General features: G+C 36.8%; 1 protein-coding gene across 2 annotated transcripts in view; it reads left to right on the top strand.

Annotated features, from left to right (window-relative positions):
• Lrrc72 (leucine rich repeat containing 72) overlaps nucleotides 1-20,456 on the top strand; it is a 182,232-nt gene that overhangs the window by 154,832 nt on the left and 6,944 nt on the right. For both annotated transcript variants that reach the window (XM_087206695.1, XM_087206694.1), the window contains one exon: nucleotides 2,443-2,595. In XM_087206695.1, coding sequence (XP_087062821.1) covers nucleotides 2,443-2,595 — 153 coding nt within the window. The remainder of the gene's footprint in view (nucleotides 1-2,442; nucleotides 2,596-20,456) is intronic.

Here is a 20,456-nt window from a genome sequence, read left to right as displayed (position 1 = left end):
AATGCTCATGCTTTCCACAGGGAACAGTTATATATAAGGATTTTATTAGCCAGAAAAAATTTATACAAAAAAATCAGAATGCTTTATTGCCTACAGAGAAAATCCAGATTATTGATTTGTTTTCAGTTTTTAACTAGTTTGTAGTCATTTGAGTATGCCCCTCCCAATCTTCTTTATATTGCAAACTGTGCATTACAAATATGAATCAGTTTTTTCCTGTATTTCTAATACTTAACATGATCATGCCTTTATTAAGCTTCTCTGTATTTTATGAATAGTTGATAGTAGTACTCAACCCTAAATGTACAGTAAGCAGGCCTCATTTTGTTGAGGAATGTCGCTGGGCAGTAGCTACAGCTCTTTCTGTTACTGCCATCTAGTGGATCTTCTCACTGTGTGTAATTTGTTTTGGAAGTATTTTCTAGAAATCGCATAGAAGCAGAATCCAAATAGCTAAAGATGCCCAACTGGAAATGATAAAAGCTTTATTTCACACTGTTGACATAATCCTGTTTAACCTCATCAAAGGGTTAATAAGTAAAAGATTTTACTTGAAAGTAACACCCTCACGACGTCTAGTTGGGAATTTAAAAAACTGTATCTAGATGCTACTTCCGGAGTGGCTGTGATGACGGAAGTGTCAGAAGCTCCCCTGCACCCACATTCCTGCCTCCCCTGGTCCCTTCATGGAGAGTCAATATTGTTAGGCATCCCAGCCCCAGCACTCTAGGATCTCAGATCTGGGGGTGTCTCGCCGGGGATGAACAAGCTGCAACATCCATAGCTGCTGAGCTCTGCTCCTACTCAGATCTGAAGCTGCTACTAGCATTTGCATATTTTAAATTATGCACAGTGGTGTGAAGTGGAGAAAGTTCTACTGGGACAGAATCCAAACACGCACCCAGGGAACTTTGAGACTGGAAGAAAAGTCCCACGTGATACTGTAACCAAAAGGAGGCCCCAGATTCCCACAGACCTGATACCTCATTCTTCCTTTACAAATTTACTGTGGAAGTTTAATCTTTTTTTCATTTGTGGCAGATTTGGGTCGATGATATACCCTTACCACCTAGCACAGTTTTTAGTAGATAGTAGTAGTACTTAGTAAATATTTGTTGAATGAATGAATTTAGCAGATAAGAAAATTAAATGCTGCTCTGAACATCTAAGGGTTTACTAGGGTCACTGGCTTGATGTGAGATGGAGTTTTTCATGTCTGTGTTGTACATGAACTCCTTAATTTCTCTTGTTTTATCAAGTGATAAATAAAACTTTGAAATCTGACACCTTATTTTGTATTCTTCCTTTGCAGGTCTACACCAAAATCCTTTGTGCCAATATAACTTGTACCGTTTGTATATAATCTACCACCTTCCAGGAGTAGAGCTACTTGACAGAAATCATAAGGACAACTTTTTATTGCATAGAAATATTGGAAAAGCAGTCTTACAATGCAGTAGTTTAAAAATGCAGAATGCTATTGAAATTTTGTCTTTGTAAATGAATACAATAATTGTATTTGTAAATGAATAATTGCCTTTGAAATGGAAAGGGTTTTTTAACTATTTATTTTTTAGATACTTGTTTTCTGAGATTTCCCCTAGTTTAGGAATGCATGTCTCCATCCCACTTTACTAGAAAAGCCATGTAGCTGGGCATAAGGAAGGCTTCTTTCTGGTCCTGCTTTTGACATTAACGTGTCAGATGCCAAGTCATTTATCCTCTGGAACCTTAGTTTCTTATCTCAAAAATGAGAGAATTGGACTAAGTCTCTTAAGGCCTATGTAAGCTGTAATTTATTCTCTTTCAAATTCTGTAAATTTTTATTATTTAAATTAACCTAGTCAATGATAACTTTTTATAATACATTTTCATACATTAGAAATAAACTAGCATGTTTGGTTTACATAAGCCACAAACATACAATCAAAGTCAGTACATTACATTGTACATTTTAAAGACCTATTTTATCTCCAAATTTGAATGTTCTTCTTTTTTTGATACTGGATATTGAACTCAGGGCCTCACTTATGCTAGGCAAATCCTCTCCCACTGAGCAATATCCATAGCTCTTGAATGTTCTTATCACTGAGCTACTTCCATGAGATACATCAAAGCCTTGTGACAATATATCCCCTTCTCAGTGGCCCCTGGGAAATAAAGGGATGTATCATGCTGTCACTTATCTCTGGTAATGTGTTAAAAAGTGCTCAGGATGCATTAGACTGCAGGATTGAGTTCAGCTTTATGATGTGAGGAGTGTGTAATGAGGGCTTGTAAGGTTATAAAACTAACCGTGAGTAAATCTAAATTGACAAGATAGTCACATAACCTACTTCATTTAAATACATTTTTGAAAGCCTTCAATTCTCTTTTGAGTCATTGTGCATATGTATTTACAATCCAATACTATGCTCTAATATTACTTTTCATATTTATCAGAATTTACAGAAAAAGAAAAAAGATCAATGATTACCATTTTTAACCACAAAAAGGCTCATACCATTCAATCAATTGCATTTGGAGGAAAAGTAGATGCCTCTTGGAATCCTAAATTGCCATTAAAGCAGAAACCATCCCAGAGACTGTCTTCAGGTATTTTGAAAAAAAGAAAAGAAAGAAAAAATAACAAGTGAAGTTAAAATTCCTTAAGATTTTGGAAAATTTGATTATAACTAATTTAAAATAAGATAAGTACCTATCTAGCAAAATAATATGTAATTACTTTGGATTAGTCATTTCCCATCGTTGAGAAAAAATACCCAACAACCGTGACTTGAAGGAAAAAAGGTTTATTTTGGCCGTAGTTTCAGTGGGTTCAACCCATAGTCAGCTGGCTCCAAGGCAGAAATATGAAAGGTCATGGCAGAAGGAAGGAGCTTGTGCTATGACAACCAGGAAGCAGAGAGAGAAAGGAAGGAGTCAAAGATAAGACGCTAACTTTTTAGGTTGTGCCCTGGCACCCACATTCCCACCAGTCCCCACCTCCTATCAGCATATTCAGCTATAAACTCATCAGTTAATCATTTCACTGATGACTATAGTGCCTCATGATCCAATCACCTTCAAAAGCCCCATCTCTAAACACATGGGACTTTGGGAGACATTTCAGATTCAAAGTATAACATGTTTTCTAATTTTCTTAATTTATAATTTTATTAGTCAAAGTGAATATGCATTTTCACCTTCATACATGTTAAATTAAGTGAGGTAATATGATAATGAGATAATACACTGAAGCCTGTTCCTCAGTATCTGGCACAATATAAATGCATCAATAAACTGTAGCTACGTCATTACCAATAACACAAGACAGTTTCATCACTTAAGGCTAATGATGATATAGAAAAATATTAAGAAAAAATAAAAATGATTTGCGATTTCACCACCCAGAAATAAGCACTATTGACATTTTGGTTGTACTCACATGCAAGATTGTTATATGTAAATGTAACAAATATTTTTCAGCATTGTTTCATTAGTTGGAATTTAATTTCTTATATATAACAGACTCAAACAATCAGGGGTTATTTTTACAGAGATAGGATATAAGATTAGTGTAAAGTACCAAGATATCATCAGTGTTCAAGAATATATTTATCTTTTTATTCTGCTTTTCTTAGTGTGCTTTATAATTATAAGGTGGCTGCTATACCAAGCATCACATCTCCATTCCAGGAAAGAAGAAAGAGGGGATGAAAAATGGTGCAAACAATATAATTATTTTCTTCATGATATTTTGCCAACTGGACAACATGTATTAAAACATATATTGAAAAGAATGAAATAGATTTTCTGGAAATACAGGAGAAAATATTAAATTGGAAAATAATATTGAGAAAATTACCCAGAGAGAAAGAAATAGAAGATATTAACTAGATATTGAGATATTAGAAATAGAAGAGCAAATATAATTTTAGTAATAATTCCTGAAGGAAAAACTACAAAAGAAATTGAGCAGAAGATAATGTTGGAAGTGATAATGACTATTTTCCAAAATTGATAAATTAAATGAATCCTTAGGCTTGCAAGACAAAATGAATTCAAAGACATATAACCTAAAAATAAAAAAATAAAGTTTATGCTAAACACAAAGCAATTTTAAATCAATCAGAAAAATTCAGATTATCTACAAAAGGATAACAGATTCACAAAAAACTCCTCAGCTCCAATGATGGAGGTCAGAAGATAGTGATCTAATGTCTTTAAAATGCTGAGAGAAAACAGTAGCCGGCAAAGAACTGGATAAGCAACTAAATTAATATTCCTCCCTGAGCAACAAAGGAAAAGAAGAAGAATGAGGGCAAAATTCAAGCCTTCTTCCACAACTTTCTATTACGAAAACATTCTAACAGAAAAAGGTAAAAGAATATCAAATGCTTATATCTGCGTGTGCTTATTCACCAGTTAGTCAGCCACATTCACCAGCCTCCCTAGGTGGGGCTTTGCGTCTTTTTCCAGAGAGGCCTGCCTCCTCAGAAGCTTCTCACAGCTCACTGGTCATCCCCAGAGTCAGAGGAACCAGAAAACATCCCTGTGCTGCTGACCCCAGAAGTGTTTCAGAAACGGACATTGCAGCACTTCACTCTCAAGTACTGAAACACTTAATTCTGTGCAAACCAAACTCAGGTTTCTCATGATGTAAAAAGAGGAAGTTAGGAGAGTTTTTATTGGAAATAAAGTGAAGAAAAAAGGCTCCTGATTTCTGCAGGAGGAGACTCCGAAAAGAGTTTCACATGGCCCCTTGGTCCAGAATGTTTTATGGATAAGTGGAGCACGGGAATTGCTGTTTTTTACTGGTCACCAATCACAGGTGGCTCTCTGCATTTAAAATGAACAATTCTTGGCGCCGGGGATTTAGCTCAGTGGTTCCACCACCCTTGCAAGTGCAAGGTCCCAAGTTTGATCCCTGGTACAAAAAAAACAATAAAATAACCAAATTTTTAAAGCTCTAAACATGTATTTTAATTCCAATTTTAGTATAAACTAACTCTTTAGTCATTTACCTTTATCCAATTACAAAATATTAAATGACCTTTGCCAGGCTTGGTGGCACATGCCTGTAATCCTGACACTTGGAAGATGAGGCAGGAGAATTACAAAGAGTTTGAGGCCAGCCTGAGCTACATATTCAGTTCAAAGCTAGCCTGCAATGTATAGCAGACTCTATCTAAAAAAAAAATAGAACCAAAAAAATTTTTTTAATTAAATGACATAAAAAATTTTTACCTAAATTTGTTACCTTTTAACAGAGTACCATTTAAGTAGAATGTATTTGTATATAGATGTACTTCATAGATTATTAATGCCTAGTCTTTAAAGTTTAGAGTGACATTGCCTGGATTGCATATTGTTTTGGCATACTTAACTATCATAACACAATTACATAACAATCACACAGGCATGAGTCTGAAATTTTCACCACCATAAACAACTTTAGTCTGAAAGTTATCAGTATGATGAGATGTTTTCCAGAGTTTTGCATTCTTGAAACCCTGTACACTTAGGAAACACAAGTGTATTTAATATACCATGAGGTTAGCAATAACTAGCATCACAGATGCATAGAAATCTTCTCATGTACTGTATTTACTTAGTTTTACTCAAGGCAAAATTGATTGAGACTCCTTTAACAGGTTTACAGGGTGTACTGACACCTACCTGCACTGACAAAAATTAAAGGACATCTTTAGAGTTTTTACAAACTTAGGAAACAGATTTACGAATTTAGAATTTTACAAATTTAGGATTTACTGATCACAAATGGACTTATTACCCAATATACAAGTGTATCTCATTTATAAAATATCAGAATGTTTAATCAGTCAATAGCCATAGATCAAGTTTTAAATGTCAGAACCAAATTAGAAGAGATGACAAAAATTTTGATCATTTTATTTTTTTGTCTTAAATTCTTTTATTGGTACATTTAAGTATACAATACATTTACATTTATCATTGGGAATGTGTACCTTTGCATAATGTATCTTGGTTCTTATTTTTTCCCCATTCCCCTGCCCTCACTTAAACCCCTCCATCCCTCCTTATTTACAAAGACTTTGTTTCCATTTTTTCCTTTTCTCATATTTTTTCCTTTCCCCTACCCTTCCCACCTCCCCTTCCCCTTTGGACCTTTTCTTCCTATTTCACGTTATCAATTATTCATTTTAATCCTTATTTACACTTTCAGTTTCTCATACCAGAGAACTATTCAATATTCACATAGATGTGTCCTATTTATTTCACTTAAGAGTATGGCCTCAATGTTCATCCATTTAGCTATAAATGTCTCTAGTTCCTTTATGGCTGAGGAGTACTACATTTTATTAAAAAACCATATTTTCTTTATCCAGTCTCCAGCTGATGGGCACTTGGGCTGTTTCCAAGTTTTAGCTGGTACAAACTGTGCTGCTATGAACATGGGTGCACAAGTATGACTGTGGTATGATTCTTTTAATTCTTTTGGGGAGATACCCAGCGGGGGAATAGCTGGGTCAAATGACACCTCAAATCCTAGTTTTTTGAGGTATCTCCATACTGATTTCCACAGTGGTTGCACCAGTCTACATTCCCACCAACAATGGAGAAGGGTTTCTTTCTCCCCATACCCCCATCAGCATTTGTTATTGGTTGATTTCTTGATAGCAGTCATTCCTTCTGGGGTGAGGTGGAATCTCCTTGTTGTTTTCATCTGCATTTCTCAAATGACCAGTGATGTTGAACATTTTTTCATATATTTATTTGCTGCTTTTACTTCTTTGTCTGAGAAATGTCTGTTCATTTCAGATGCCCATTTTTGGATTGGGTCTTTAAATTTGGGAGGTCTGATTTTTTTAAGTTCTTTATATATTCTAGATAGTAGTCCTTTATCTGAGGTTTAGCTGCTAAAAAAATTTTCCCACACTGTAGGTTTTCTGTTAGCTCTGTTGGTGGTTTCTCTTGCAGTGCAAAAGCTTTTTAATAAGAAGAGATCCCACTTGTTGATTGGTTGTACTTGTTCACGGGCAACTGAGGTTTTGTTCATAAAGTCTTTTCATATGCCAATGTCTTCAAGAATTCTACCTAACTTATCTTCCAGACAGTTTACCGTTTCTGTTTTAATATTTAAATCTTTAATCCACTTTGATTTTAGTTTAGTTCATGCTGATAGATATGAGTCTAGTTTTAATCTTTGGCAGGTTGAAATCCAGGTTTTCCAACACTATTTATTATACAGGCTATCTTTCATTCAGTGAGGATGGTTGGATCTTTTGTCAAAGACAAGGTGGCTGAGTATGTCTGCAGTTGTTTCTGCATCTTCTAGTCTATTCCACTGATCCTGGGTCTGTTTCTTTGCCAGTACTATGCTATTTTTATCATGGTGGCTTTGTAGTAGAGTTTCAAGTTGGGGGATTATGATACCCTCGTCATGTCTCTGTGGCCTAGAATTGCTTTTGCTATTCTAGGTCTCTTCTGGTTCCAAATGAATTTTTGTATTGTTTTCTCTAGTTCTGAGAAATATACTGTTGGGATTTCAATCGGGACTGCAGTAAATTTATATAGCAGTTTTGGAAGTATGGCCATTTTCACTATATTGGTTCTTCCTACCCAGGAACAAGGGATGTCTTTCCATTTTCTTATATCCTCTTTGATCTCGTTTTTCAGAGTGCTGTAGTTCTCAATGTAGAGGTCTTTTGGTTCCTTCATTAGACTGATTCCTAGATACTTCATTTTTGGGGGGATGCTATTGTGAAAGGAATTGTTTCCCTAATTTCTCTCTCAGTGAGTCTGCTGTTTGTGTACAAAAAGGCTATTGATTTTTGAGTGTTGACCTTGTATACAGCTACTGTGCTGAATCTGTCAATTAAGTCTAGAAGTCTTTTGGTGGAGTCTTTTGAGTCTTCTATGTAGAGTAACATTTCATCAGCAAATAATGACGGTTTAACTTCTTCCTTTCCTATCTTTATTCCTTTTGTTTCTTTCTCTTGCCTAATTGCTGTGGCTAATATTTCCAGAACTATATTGAACAGGAGTGGTGATAGTGGACATCCTTGTCTTGTTCCTGATTTTAGCTTGAAAGTTTTCAGTTTTTGACCATTTAGTATGATGTTGGCTGTTGGTTTTTCATAGATAGCCTTAATCATATTGAGATGAAGACCTTCTGTTCTAATTTTCTGTAGGGTTTTTATCATAAACACATGTTGGATTTTGTTGAATGCTTTTTCTGCATCTATTGAGATGATCATATGGTTTTTGTCCTTGGCTCTGTTAATAAGTGTATTACATTTATTGATTTACATATGTTGAACCATCCTTACATCCCTGGGATAAATCCAATTTGGTCAGGTTGTATGATCTTCTTGATGACCCTCTGTATTCTGTTTGCAAGTTTCTTGTTGAGGATTTTTGCATCTATGTTCATTAGGTAGATTGGCCTGTAGTTCTCTTTTTCGGTTGGTTCTTTCCCTGGTTTTGGAGTCAAAGTAACACTTGTTCCCAGGAATGAATTTGGAAGTATTGCTTCCATTTCAATTTCATTGAAGAGTTTAAGCAGTAGTGGCAATAGTTCTTCTCTAAATGTCTTGTGGGATTCAGCAGTGAAGCCATCAGGACCTGGATTTTTCTTTGTTGGTAAATTTTTAATGACATTTTCAATTTGACTTATTGTAATTGGGGTGTTTAGACTTTTTATATCTTCTTCATTCAACTTTGGTAATTCATATGTATCTAGGAATCTGTCCATTTCTTCTGTTTTCCATTTTATTAGAGTACAGGTTCTCAAAGTAGGTATTGATGATCCTCTGGATTTCTTCTGGATCTGTTGTGACTTCACCTTTTTCAGTCTTAATTGCATGGATTTGAGCCTTTTCCTTCTTTTCTGATAAGGTTAGCTTATCGATTCATTTACTCAATTTTATCAATTTTATTCTTTAAAAAAGCCAACTCTTCAATTCACTGATTTTTTTATATCATTCTCTTAGTCTCCATTGCATTGATCTCTGCTTTGATCTTTATAATTTCCTGCCATGTAGGAGCTTTGGGTTTGTCTTGATCTTTTTCTAGGAGTTTGAGGTTCTGCATTAGGTTGTTTATTTGATTCCTCTGTTTTCCTAGTATGGGCATTCAGTGCTATAAATTTCCCTTGTAGAACTGCTTTCATTGTGTCCCATAGATTCCTGTATGTCGTATCGGCATTATCATTTACTTGTAGAAACTGTCTAATTTCTTCTTTAATTTCCTCTGTGACCCATTGGTTGTTCAGGACAGTGTTATTCAATTTCCATGTGTTTGTGAAGTTCTTGGGGATTCTTTGTTATTTTTATTTTTATTTTTATTTTTTTATTTTTCCCCCCATTAAGTTTATTGGTACATTTTTGGTATACAATACAGTTATATTCATCATTGGGATCTTGTACCATTACATTAGTCTCTTGGTTCTCATTTTTTTCCCCCTTCCCTTGCCCTCCCTTCATCCCCTCCACACTTCCCTATTTGCAAAGACCTTGTTTCCATTTTTTTCCTCTTCTCATATTTTATCCTTTCTCTTTTTTCCTTCCCCTTCCCCTCCCAATTCCCCTGCTCCTTTAGACCTTTTCTTCCTGTTACCCAATATCAGTTATACATTTTTAAAATTACAATATCAAGATCTAGGAGACATTACCACAGATTTTATGGAACTTAAAAGGATATAGAAAGCATATTACAAAAATCTTTTTTGAAATAAATTTGACAAACTTCTAAGAAGTACCTGGGAAGACAAATTAATGAAACTAACTCTGGAAGAAATATAAAATTTGAATAGCACCTATTAAAGAAAGTATATTCCTAGCGTGAAAACCTACCTATATGACAACAGCAGGCTCATAAGCATTTTAACTGATAAATTATATCAAACAATTAAAGCAGAAAAAAGAAGAAACACTTGTCCCCTCATTTGAGGAACTCAACATTGTGCTAATCCTAAAACTGGTTAAAGATAATAGAAGAAAAATGTATGAACATAGATAGAAATTTGTTTAACAAAACAAACTTTTGGAAGTCAGATCTGGCAGGGTGTAGAAAGTGGTTTTGTTATAGGAATGGCAGTGTTGGTTCAGCATTGGAAGATCCACCCCTAAAAGTCATCATTTAAACACAGGAAAGGAAAAAGCCATATGATCCTGTCACTAGTTGGAGAAAAAGTATTGGACTAAATTCTACAGCTGTTCGTGGTAAAAGCTATCAGGAGACTAGAAGTAGAACAGAACCTTCTCAACAGATTAAAGACATGTACTCCATACTTCTAGCGAGAATGCCTTATATAAATGGAGAAGATACAATGGTTTCTCCTTAAGGTGGGGAACAAGGGCAGATATGCTTACTCTTTATCTGTCCATTAAACTTTGAAACCTAGTCTCCGCCAAAATAGTCTGGCAATAAAATGACACAACTAGGATAGGATTGGCATGGCAGAAGCAAAATTATTATATGTAGATGAAATGATCATTTACAGAGAAAATACTAAGAAATCTCTAGGAGCCCCTAGAACTTCTACTTGAATTTAGCAGGATTAGAAAACACAAGGTATATATAAAAATTCAGGTCTGTGTATACTTGCTATAAATGAAGAATTGGATATTGAAATTCAAAAGTTATGTAGGAGCACAAAGGGCCTAGAAAAGTTTAAAAAAAAAAAAACAGTGTTGGAAGACGTTTAGTACCTAATTTTAAGACTTCTTCTAAAGCTACAGTAATCAAGGCAGTGTTGGTGTAAGGAAAGACATATAGATCATTGGAATAAAACAGAGAATCTAGAAATAGAACCACACATATGTGGTCCACTGAGTTTTGAAAGACTATTTAACATTAGCATTTTATAGAATATAAACTAAATTCAAGAGCCAAGGAAGAGATAGTGTTTTCAGCAAATGGCACTAGAACATCTGGTATCCATATATAAAAAATTAACCTCAACACTTTTTTTCCATACATGAAAATAACTTGAAGGGATCTATGAACCTAAATAAGAAAGCCTAAAAGTATAAAACTTTAAGAAGAAATTATAAGGGAAAATATTTATGAATTCAGGGTAGGCAAGAACTACCTAGGATACAAAACACATGATGTATAAAAGAAAAAAATTGATAAATGAGATTCCATCAAAATTTAGAACTTTAAATGACATCATTAAAATGAAAAGTAGTCCTTAAACAGACCATATTTACAATGCATATAACCTATGACCAGAATATATAAAGAATTCTTAGAGCTCATTAATAGACAACCCAATTAAAAAGTAGACATAAGAAAATGATAAATAGCCAGTATAGCACAAGTAATGGTGTGCAACTCTAGAATCAGAAAATTACTAATCAGTACAATAACAAGACTGAATTATACACTCATTAGGGAGATGAAGTCAAAAGTTTTAAAAGCCTTGTCATGACTTTTTCTTTTTGTTGGATTCTCTCCCTTTGCATTTAATTTGTCATGTACAATGGATTCATTCTGCTGGGTTTCCTGGGGTTGTGATCCTCATTGTCTTTTCTTAGGGTATTGTCTAAAATTTTTTGGAGTGCTGGTTTGATATTCATGAAGTTCCTGAGGTGCTCTTTATCATGAAAGTATCTTATTTCTCCATCAATTTTGAAAGATAGTTTTGGAGGGTACATCAATCTGGGTTGGAGGCTGTTTTCCTTTAGGGCTTGAAATACATCACTCCAAGCTCTTCTTGTCTTGAGGGTTTGCATTGAGAAGTCTGCTGTGATTCTGATGGGCTTTCCTTTGTATGTGATTTGTTTCTTTTCTCTCACTGCTTGTAGAATTTTGTTCTTCTGTTGGATTTCTGGAATCCTAACTATTATATGCCTATGTGTAGATTTTTTTTTTTATTAAGGCTAGCTGGAGTCCTATATGCCTCCCTTATCTGTATGTCAAGTTCTTTTCCCCTGCTTGGGAAGTTTTCTGCCATCACTTCTGTGAACAGATTTTTTATGTCATCTGCACTCTCTCTTGTTTCTTCATTGACTCCAATCAGTCTTATGTTTTTCTTCTTTGCATCGTCTAGCAGCTGCTGGATTGATTTCTCATGTTCCCTTACAATTTTAAAGCAGTTTTTCTTTTCCTGGTCACTAATTGCAATCTTATCTTCTGTATGTGAAATTCTATCCTCACATTGGTTCATTCTGCTGCGCAGACTTTCGATGGAGTTTTTAATCTCTTGGAAATCTGTTTGTATCTGTTTTATGGATTCCATTTGTTTCCTATGTTGGGATTCCATCATGTTCCTCAGATCCTCTATTTTTTTATCTGTGTCCTCTCTAGATTTATTAATCATGTCTTGCACCATGAGCAAAATCTTTGCTGTTATCTGAGTAATTATGTCTGATTTCATTTTTCCCAGATCCTCTTTTGTTGCCAGTTCAGAGAGTCCAAGTGGTTGAGTATCAGATTGTTCCTTCTCGTTTCCCTTTGAGGTTGCTGTAGGTGATCTGGAACTCTGTTTTTGAGGCTTGCTTATGTGTTTTCTCATTTCCACCGGGAGGGGGGTGCTTCTGGCACCCATGTGGCTCACCTTCCCTAGGGAGCTTCCTTCCAGGTGCTGTGACTGGCTCACCTTCTCTACCCTAGGAGCCTGGGATGGCAGCAGGGGAGCTTCCTGCCAGGTGCTGGGACCAGCTGAGCTTCTCTGCCCTAGGAGCCTGGGATGGAGGTGGGGAGCTTCCTTCCAGGTGCTGGGACCAGCTAAGCTTCTCTGCCCTAGGAGCCTGGGATGGAGCCGGGACCTTCCTTCCAAGTTCTGAGACCGACTGAGCTTCTCTGCCCTCTGGGCCAGGAGTGGTGGACTCAGTACTGTGGTCTGGTGGTCCAGTGTCCTCTACAGCTTTGTAATGTGGAACCAGGTGGCTGCCTGTCTCCAGCAGGCTGATTTGGCGTGTTCCGCATGACTCACGACCTTGGTAGGGCGTGCTGTTCTTGGGGTTCCTTATGCTATTGATCTCCAGTTTATTTGCATTATGGTCTGATAATATACATGGGATAACTTCAATTCCTTTACATTTACTTAAACGTGTTCTATGCACTAGTATGTGGTCTATTTTGGAGAATGACCTGTGTGCAGCCAAAAAGAATGTACATTCTGATTTTGTGGGGTGGAATACTCTGTAGACATCTATTAAGTCCATTTGTTCAAACACTTGGTTCAGTTCTAGTATTTTGTTGTTGATTTTTTGTCTAGATGATCTGTCTATTTGTGACAGTGGGGTATTGAGGTTCCCCACTACAAATTGTATTAGAGCTTATTTGGTTTTTCATATCCATTATTTGTTTTGTATAGTTGTGGGCATTAGTATTTGGTGAATATATATTTATGATTGTCATCTCTTCCTCTTTGATTGTTCCTTTTACAAGGATGTAGTGACCTTCTTTGTCTCTCTTAGTTAGTTTTGATTTGATATCCACTTTGTCTGTAAATAAGATTGCTACTCGTGCTTTTTTCTGGGTTCCTGTCTCACGGAGAATTGTTTTCCATCCTTTTACTTTCAGTCTATGGATTTCATTTTGAACTAGGTGTGTTTCTTGTATACAGCATATTGTTAGAGTTTGCTTCTTAATCCATTCTGGCAGTCTATTTCTTTTGATTGGTGAATTGAGGCCATTAACATTGATGGTTCTAATTGATACATATTGATTCATCCTTGTCATGGTATTTTACTGTTTTTGTTGGCTCTTTTATTTTTTATTTTTCCCCCTTTTCCTTTAGTTTCTTGCCTTGCCTGATGGCTTCACTCTGTTGTGCCTCATGGAGTTGTGACCCTCATTGTCTTTTTCTAGGATATTGTTTAGAATTGTTGGGAGTGCTGGTTTTGTATTCATGAAGTTTCTCAGGTGTTCTTTGTCATGGAAGTATCTAATTTCTCCATTGATTTTGAAAGATAATTTTGTAGGATAGAACAGTCTAGGTTGGAGGTTATTTTCTTCTAGGGCTTGAAATATTTCACTCCAGGCTCTCCTTGACTTGAGGGTTTGTGTTGAAAAGTCCACTGTGATTCTGAAGGACTTTCTTTTGTATGTGATTTGTTTCTTTTCTCTAACTGCTTGTAGTATTTTGTTCTTCTATTGGGTTTCTGGGATCTTGACTATCATATATGAGGGTGTGGATTTTTTTATATATAATGGCTAGTTGTAGTTCTATATGCCTTACTTATCTGTATGTTCAATTCTTTTCCTCTGGGAAGTTTTCTGCTATTACTTCTGTGAGCAGTTTTATATGTCATTTGTACTTTCTCCTGCTTTTTTATATATTTTATATTTTTTTATATTATTCTTTGCATCGTCAAGCAGCTGCTGGATTGATTTCTCATGGTCCCTTACTATTATTAAGAAATCTCTCTTTTCATGGTCACTAACCACAATCCTGTCTTCTATATCTGATATTCTATCTTCACATTCATTCAATCTGCTGTGAATACTTTCAATGGAGTTTTTAATCTCCTGGATATCTGTTTGAGTGTGTTTCATGTATTCCATTTCTTTCCTATGTTAGGCATTCATGGTTTCCATTTCTTTCCTATGCTGGGCATTCATGGCTTCCATCATGGTCCTGAGCTCATTTATTTTTTTATCTGCTAGAGTTTCTAATCATGTCTTTCATTCTGCTCACCATCTCTGTAGTTATCTGGGAAATTATTTCTGTTTTGAATTTTTCTAGTGCCTCATTCATCTTCTTTGTTGCTTCCTGTGCTATCGGTTCAGGGTGTCCAGGTAGTTGATTATCAGATTTTTCCACATTTCCCCCAGAATTTGCCTTTGGTGAGCTGGAAGTCTGAGTTTGCGCCTTGCTTAGGTGTCTTCTCATTTCTAATTTTGTTGTTGGTGTTGTTTTTTGGTTTAATTCCTGGGCTGATACTTCAATATTGCTTATAGTAAGTATCTTTATTACTTGTGTTTAGAGCCCTTATAGAGCGATTGCTTCTCAGATATATCTTCCAGGTATAGCTGGTCTTTTTAGGCTTTGAGTCTCTAATGACTCTTAGGCAATCTCATTTTCAGTATACTAGGGAGGACAACTGATTAGATCAATCACAACACCTTAGCCCAATTGACACAATCAGCATCAACAACAGAATCAAATGCAGCTTAGAAAATGACAGTTTGTGGTAGCTGTTAATCTGTCACCTTTACCAAGTGAGCTAGATCAAAATCAAGGGCCAGCCCAAAATACGTTTGTAGTAAATAAACCCTTCAGTATAGCAAATTTATCCTTTGGGATAAGGATTTAGAAGGAGTTGGGAAGGGAGAGATAGAGAGACAGAAGGAGAGGTAAAGGTTAGAAGTCAGGCTAGAGAACATGGGAAGATCATGCAAATTATGGGAAACCATTAAAGACAGGAGGAAAAGACAGAGTGAAAGAACAGAGACAAGAACAGAACAAACTAACAGCAATAGGGAAGCTAGAAACTGTATTCATCTTCCTATAAGAATAGTGTCAGTCAAGAGAAAGACACACAGAGAGAAACAATTCAAAATGGGATAGGAACAGGAACAAAGAGGGAGAGAAATGCAGAACAAGAAGGGAGAGAAAGAGAGAAGGAAAAGAAAAAAAATATATATAGAGAGAGAAAAAAAAGGCCTCCCTCAGGATATGTCTCTGCTGTGCTGGTAGACAGTGTGGCCAGCAGTGTGCAGGTCTATGTTAATTAGGCTCAGCAAGCCAGCTGTAGTCTACTGAGATTCAGGCTGATTTCTGGCTACAAGGCCCAAGTTGAGGTCCCTGGCCTCCTGAAGGATTGAACTCTGCAAGGTTCTACTGCAGGTTTCAGCTGTCTTCACCCCTGAGTGAGTCCCGGTTTCTATGGGAGGTGCTGATCCCACCAATTTACCAACCACAGTGGTCAAGTGTACCTCTATTGCAGAGATTTTCTTCACTTTCCCAGTGGGCTTCAATTTTCATTGAGGAACCACAGAGAGGTTCTCTCTGTTGTTCACGTCTGTTCTATCTTCTGGGGCTCATAACCATGGCTTTTATCCCCCCGCCCCTGTGCCTCTGCAGTGTGGATTCAGATACTGTGCAGCTTGCTCCAGCGGGATGTGGGCCGTGGAGTGTGGCCTGTGCGGTGGTTCCAGCTCCAGCAGGGCTGCTGCTGGCAGGGGGTTTTTGATCATTTTATATGTCTAAAGTATAGATGTATAACAAAAAAGTATAGATGTATAACAATGAAAAGAGAGCACCTATTAGTTACTTTGTATGTATTAAACTTATGTAGTCTTAACTCTATAAGCTTAACTTTAAAGCTTAGCCTCATAGCATGTATTCTTTTTATATACATTCCTAGCCATATAGGTTATCTCATAAACTAAGATAATAGTTGTTTATTCAACCAATCATAAACTGATTATGGAAAACATTTTACAAGCCAACATTTAAATAATCTTTAACTCTTACAAAACTCAGTCTTTAGTAACCAAAAGGCTACCAATAGAAAACACAAGAAATTAGTAAAATATAGAACCTTTGCTTTTTAATCTAGTTTTGTAAGTTTAAGAGCATTTTAACATGCTCATGACAGCTGTAATTTGTATGTCTTGGGCAGCTCTGATTTGAATTTCCTTGTCTGATGTTAAATAGCTAATCACCAGTGATAGCAGCCACCCAGTGGGTCAGTCAGGCATGCACCATCAGTGGTGCAAGCCAGAGGGAACATGCTAATATCTTAAGGACACCTTATTACTTTAGACATAGCTTTTTAATTATAACCCACTTAAATATATCATAATTATTTAATAATGTTTGTTGGGGTGTGCCACAGTCAAACTCTTAGAAAAAGCAGAAAAGTCACCCATCAGTGGAGAAAACTGAACAAATCAACTCAGGCAACTGCTCTTTAAGCCGCGGGGCAGTGGGGGGGCTAGTTTTGGCCAATGGTTCCACAAACCCAAGGGGTCCCCAATTATTTATCTTAACAATTACTTTAGACGATTCATGAGAACAAAATCTAGCAATTAACACTTTTAAACGATACATATTATCTTTAACCAAGGAAAACTCTTATTGTACACAGATAATAGACACTGCATTTATAAAGCCAGTACTTTTTTTACATTATCTTGACTGGCGAACAACCTGGTTAGAAATATGTCACTGCCTTTAAAGACACCTTTATCTTTACCAATGAATTTAAATTAGCCAACTGTTAAGCCACATAAACAGTTACATAACATAAACATTTGGGCTAACATCATGTGCGCCTATTTATCTGTATGCTAACTTATGTAGAACTTTTTGAGGATAATAAATACCTGAAAGTTAACACAGAAACATACACATTAGCTAATCATATATGACCTTTATATTATCAAATCCTAACATTTTCACCTGTAAGCCTCATGTAAGTCTGAAGCCTACCATTTTATCTACCCTCTAATTTTTTTAAGTGAGTTTGGTTTCTCTGAAAACCTATACAACTTGTTTTTGGGGGAGAGAGTCTCCAAAGAGCCTCAAAAATAAGAGGGAGAAATGAAATTAATATGAGCTAAAAAAACTTCGATGAAGCAGCTGTAAGTATCTTAACTACTTATTAAAACAATTTAACAGGCAGATGAACCAACAAGAAACATATAGAACACACAAAACAATTACTTTTAAATCACTCAGGTGTATTGGCCAACTTGAACTATAAGAATCTCTTATAGTTGTAGTTTTATAACTAGACTAGTCAGAACTTTCCCTAGGGGGTAGGCGAATCCTCACAGAAATCTCTTGTAATAAGTTAACACCAATAATAGAAATGAGAAGAGGAAAGAGAGAAAAGCTCTTTACATCCTTGAAAGCAAGGACTATTTTAAGAAGGATCTTAGGTTTAGGACCTACCTTAATCTTTAAAATAGCTGCTACCACAGCGCAGGCTCCTCAGGGCCCTCTGTATTAGTTACTACGGGAAATTGCTCCTTTGATAGCCACAGCTGTTTCTTATGTAAATGTTCTCTCCCGAGGGACAGACCATCAAAGGTATAGTGTTGTGATTTATATATTTTTCTTTGGCAACTACTTTTCCCCTTTCCCAGGGGGTGCTCAGGCCAGGTATGGGTATAGAAAAAACCAAGCACCTGGAGTTCACAATAGTCCTAGCTCTTAAGTTGTACTCCAAGGAAAGGAGGGGAAGCTGTGTTCCACATCAGTCTCCCCAGTATGGATAAACAACAGGGGAGAGGAGGCGCCCCAGCCCCTGTCTGTCCCTAAGGCGTCCCTTAGGCCTGACCCCATCCAGTGGCAGCGGCAGTGAGCTGGAGGTGTGCAAGAAAGTGAGACTAGAGCTGGACTACTGCTCTTAGTGGTGCCTGCATTCCATCTCCTCAGCTCTCTTGATTCACAGGAACTGTAGACTTCACCTTTTTCAGCCCTCCCTCAGTTAGCATATCTCTGGGTACAGAACTTGGTTGCTGGTGTGACAACATGTTCTAGAAAGAAATCATAGCAAGAGAGATGTAGTTCTTGGCTCCCTTAACACCTGTTTTGCCTAAAGCTGCCATCAAACTCATGAGGATCCCTAAGACTGCCTTCTGTTCTACAAACAGTATCATTGGTGCTGTGCTGGGCCTGCCTTAAAAGCCAAGCAGCCCACCCTGCCCAAGAGCATTCTTGGGTAGGGGGAGAAGAGAGCAGAGATGTTGCCTAGTTCCCAGCCCTATTCTAAAGCAGAAAGACAGACAAATTGGAACTAAAACTTTCTCATTCATTTTTTCAAGAGTTTGAAGATTAAATCTAGACCACATTTTAAGAAAAAGGTCCAGGAATAAGTCAGAAGAAATAGGAGATCCAAAATGTGGGTTGTGTGACGATGTTTTATCCACCCACAAAACATAAGGTGACGAACTCCCATCCCTGGAGACACAAAATGCACACCTCCTTTGCAGCACCCTCCAAACGGAGCACACTTCTCCAACTCGTGAAAGTGAAGGCCAGCTTCATTCTAGAGTCACGGGACAACTAGTGAGAAACAGTCATGAACCAAGCACTGAATGGTCACAGGGAGGCAGATACTTGCCGTCCCGGAGATGGAAAACCAGGTCACTGGAGCGTCCTGGAATCCGGCAGCCACAGAGAAGCTATAGGCCTGGGAGTCTGATTCGCCCTGGAGGATATGCTGCTACCAACTGCTTTGTTTCTTGGGGGAGGCCAGGGGAGAAGGGAAGGCACAGGAACTTGACCTGTGGGAAGAGATGAAGGCTATCCAGCAAAAACGAAACAAACGAAAAAATAAACCAGCATCAACCTCATCTACCTGCTGAATATAATCATGGTGAAATGGGAAAAAAACAGGGGAAAAGATAAACACTCTGACCTCTTACCTCCTATGAATCTTGATTTAAAGTCCAGAGGAAGTGCCAATGTGACACATAAATAATAAAAAATATTTATATAATTTTGTATAAATCTGAGCTCCTTGTCTACCAAAATTGAAGAAGAAATTTGAGGATAAAAGGAGAGGTTTAGGAGAGTGATTATAAGAAATAAGAAGAAGAAAAAGCTCTTGGTGGATACCCACCAAGAGGGGAAGAAATCCAACATGCATTTTTTGTCTTGGCCTTATATAGATAGGCAGAGCATGGGGTCTTGTTTCAAAGGAGACAGTTGAAAAATGTTTAAAAAAAAGAAGCTGGTTATCTTGCATTTCTAATGTTTTCTCTGATGTGAGGTAGAAAAGAACTGTCAACTAACTTAGCATACCTCCTTCCTGGGAGGAAAGGTCTTCACCTCCCTTTTTATTGTAGCTTTTGTCTTTCTTCTTGTGCTTATCTTTGTGTGTTTAAGCTTGCCTTAGCTGCTTGGATTAGCTCTTAACCTAAGTGGGCTATTCTATTTTTTTTTATCTGACCCTATTGAGAAAGGGGTGCTTTTATAATTAAAAATATTAAAAAATCGGGAAACACTGCCATTTACATCAATATGGATAAGCCCAGAGAATATTATATTAAGTAAAATAAACCAGACACAGAAGGAAAAATACTGCATAGTATTACTTGAATATGAAGTTTCAAATGGGCAAACTCTTAGAATCAGAAAATAGAATGGTGGCTGCCAGGGTACTGGTGAGAGAGAGAAATGAGATGTTGGGCAGAAGGAACAAAGTATAAGCTATGCAAGATGATGAAATTATGCTGATGTAAAGCGATTATAATTAACAATGTAATACACTTGCTAAAAGAGTAGATCTGAAATGATCTCATCACTATACATCTGCCCCAAAGGAAAACCAAATGATAACTAAGTACGGTGAAGTGATGGGAATGTTACTTAGCTTGATTATGGTGATTATTTCACAATATACATGTACATCAAAATGTCTAGTTGTACACCTTAAATATGTACAATTTGTATCTTTCAATTTTAACTTGATAACACTGGAGAGAAAACGTAGAGAAAGAAAGAGACTAGGGAGATCGGAAAGGCCTGGGAGACTTGGGTCAGCCATGTGTGCAGGGAACGAGGCCATGGATGG

Source organism: Heterocephalus glaber, unplaced genomic scaffold (genome assembly GCF_053883595.1).
Source record: "Heterocephalus glaber isolate CG9 unplaced genomic scaffold, H.glaber_assembly_v1.0 deba00000676, whole genome shotgun sequence".
In the NCBI taxonomy this organism is placed as follows: domain Eukaryota; kingdom Metazoa; phylum Chordata; class Mammalia; order Rodentia; family Bathyergidae; genus Heterocephalus; species Heterocephalus glaber.
Note: the sequence above shows the minus strand (reverse complement) of the source record. Positions and strands in the feature narration are given on the sequence as shown.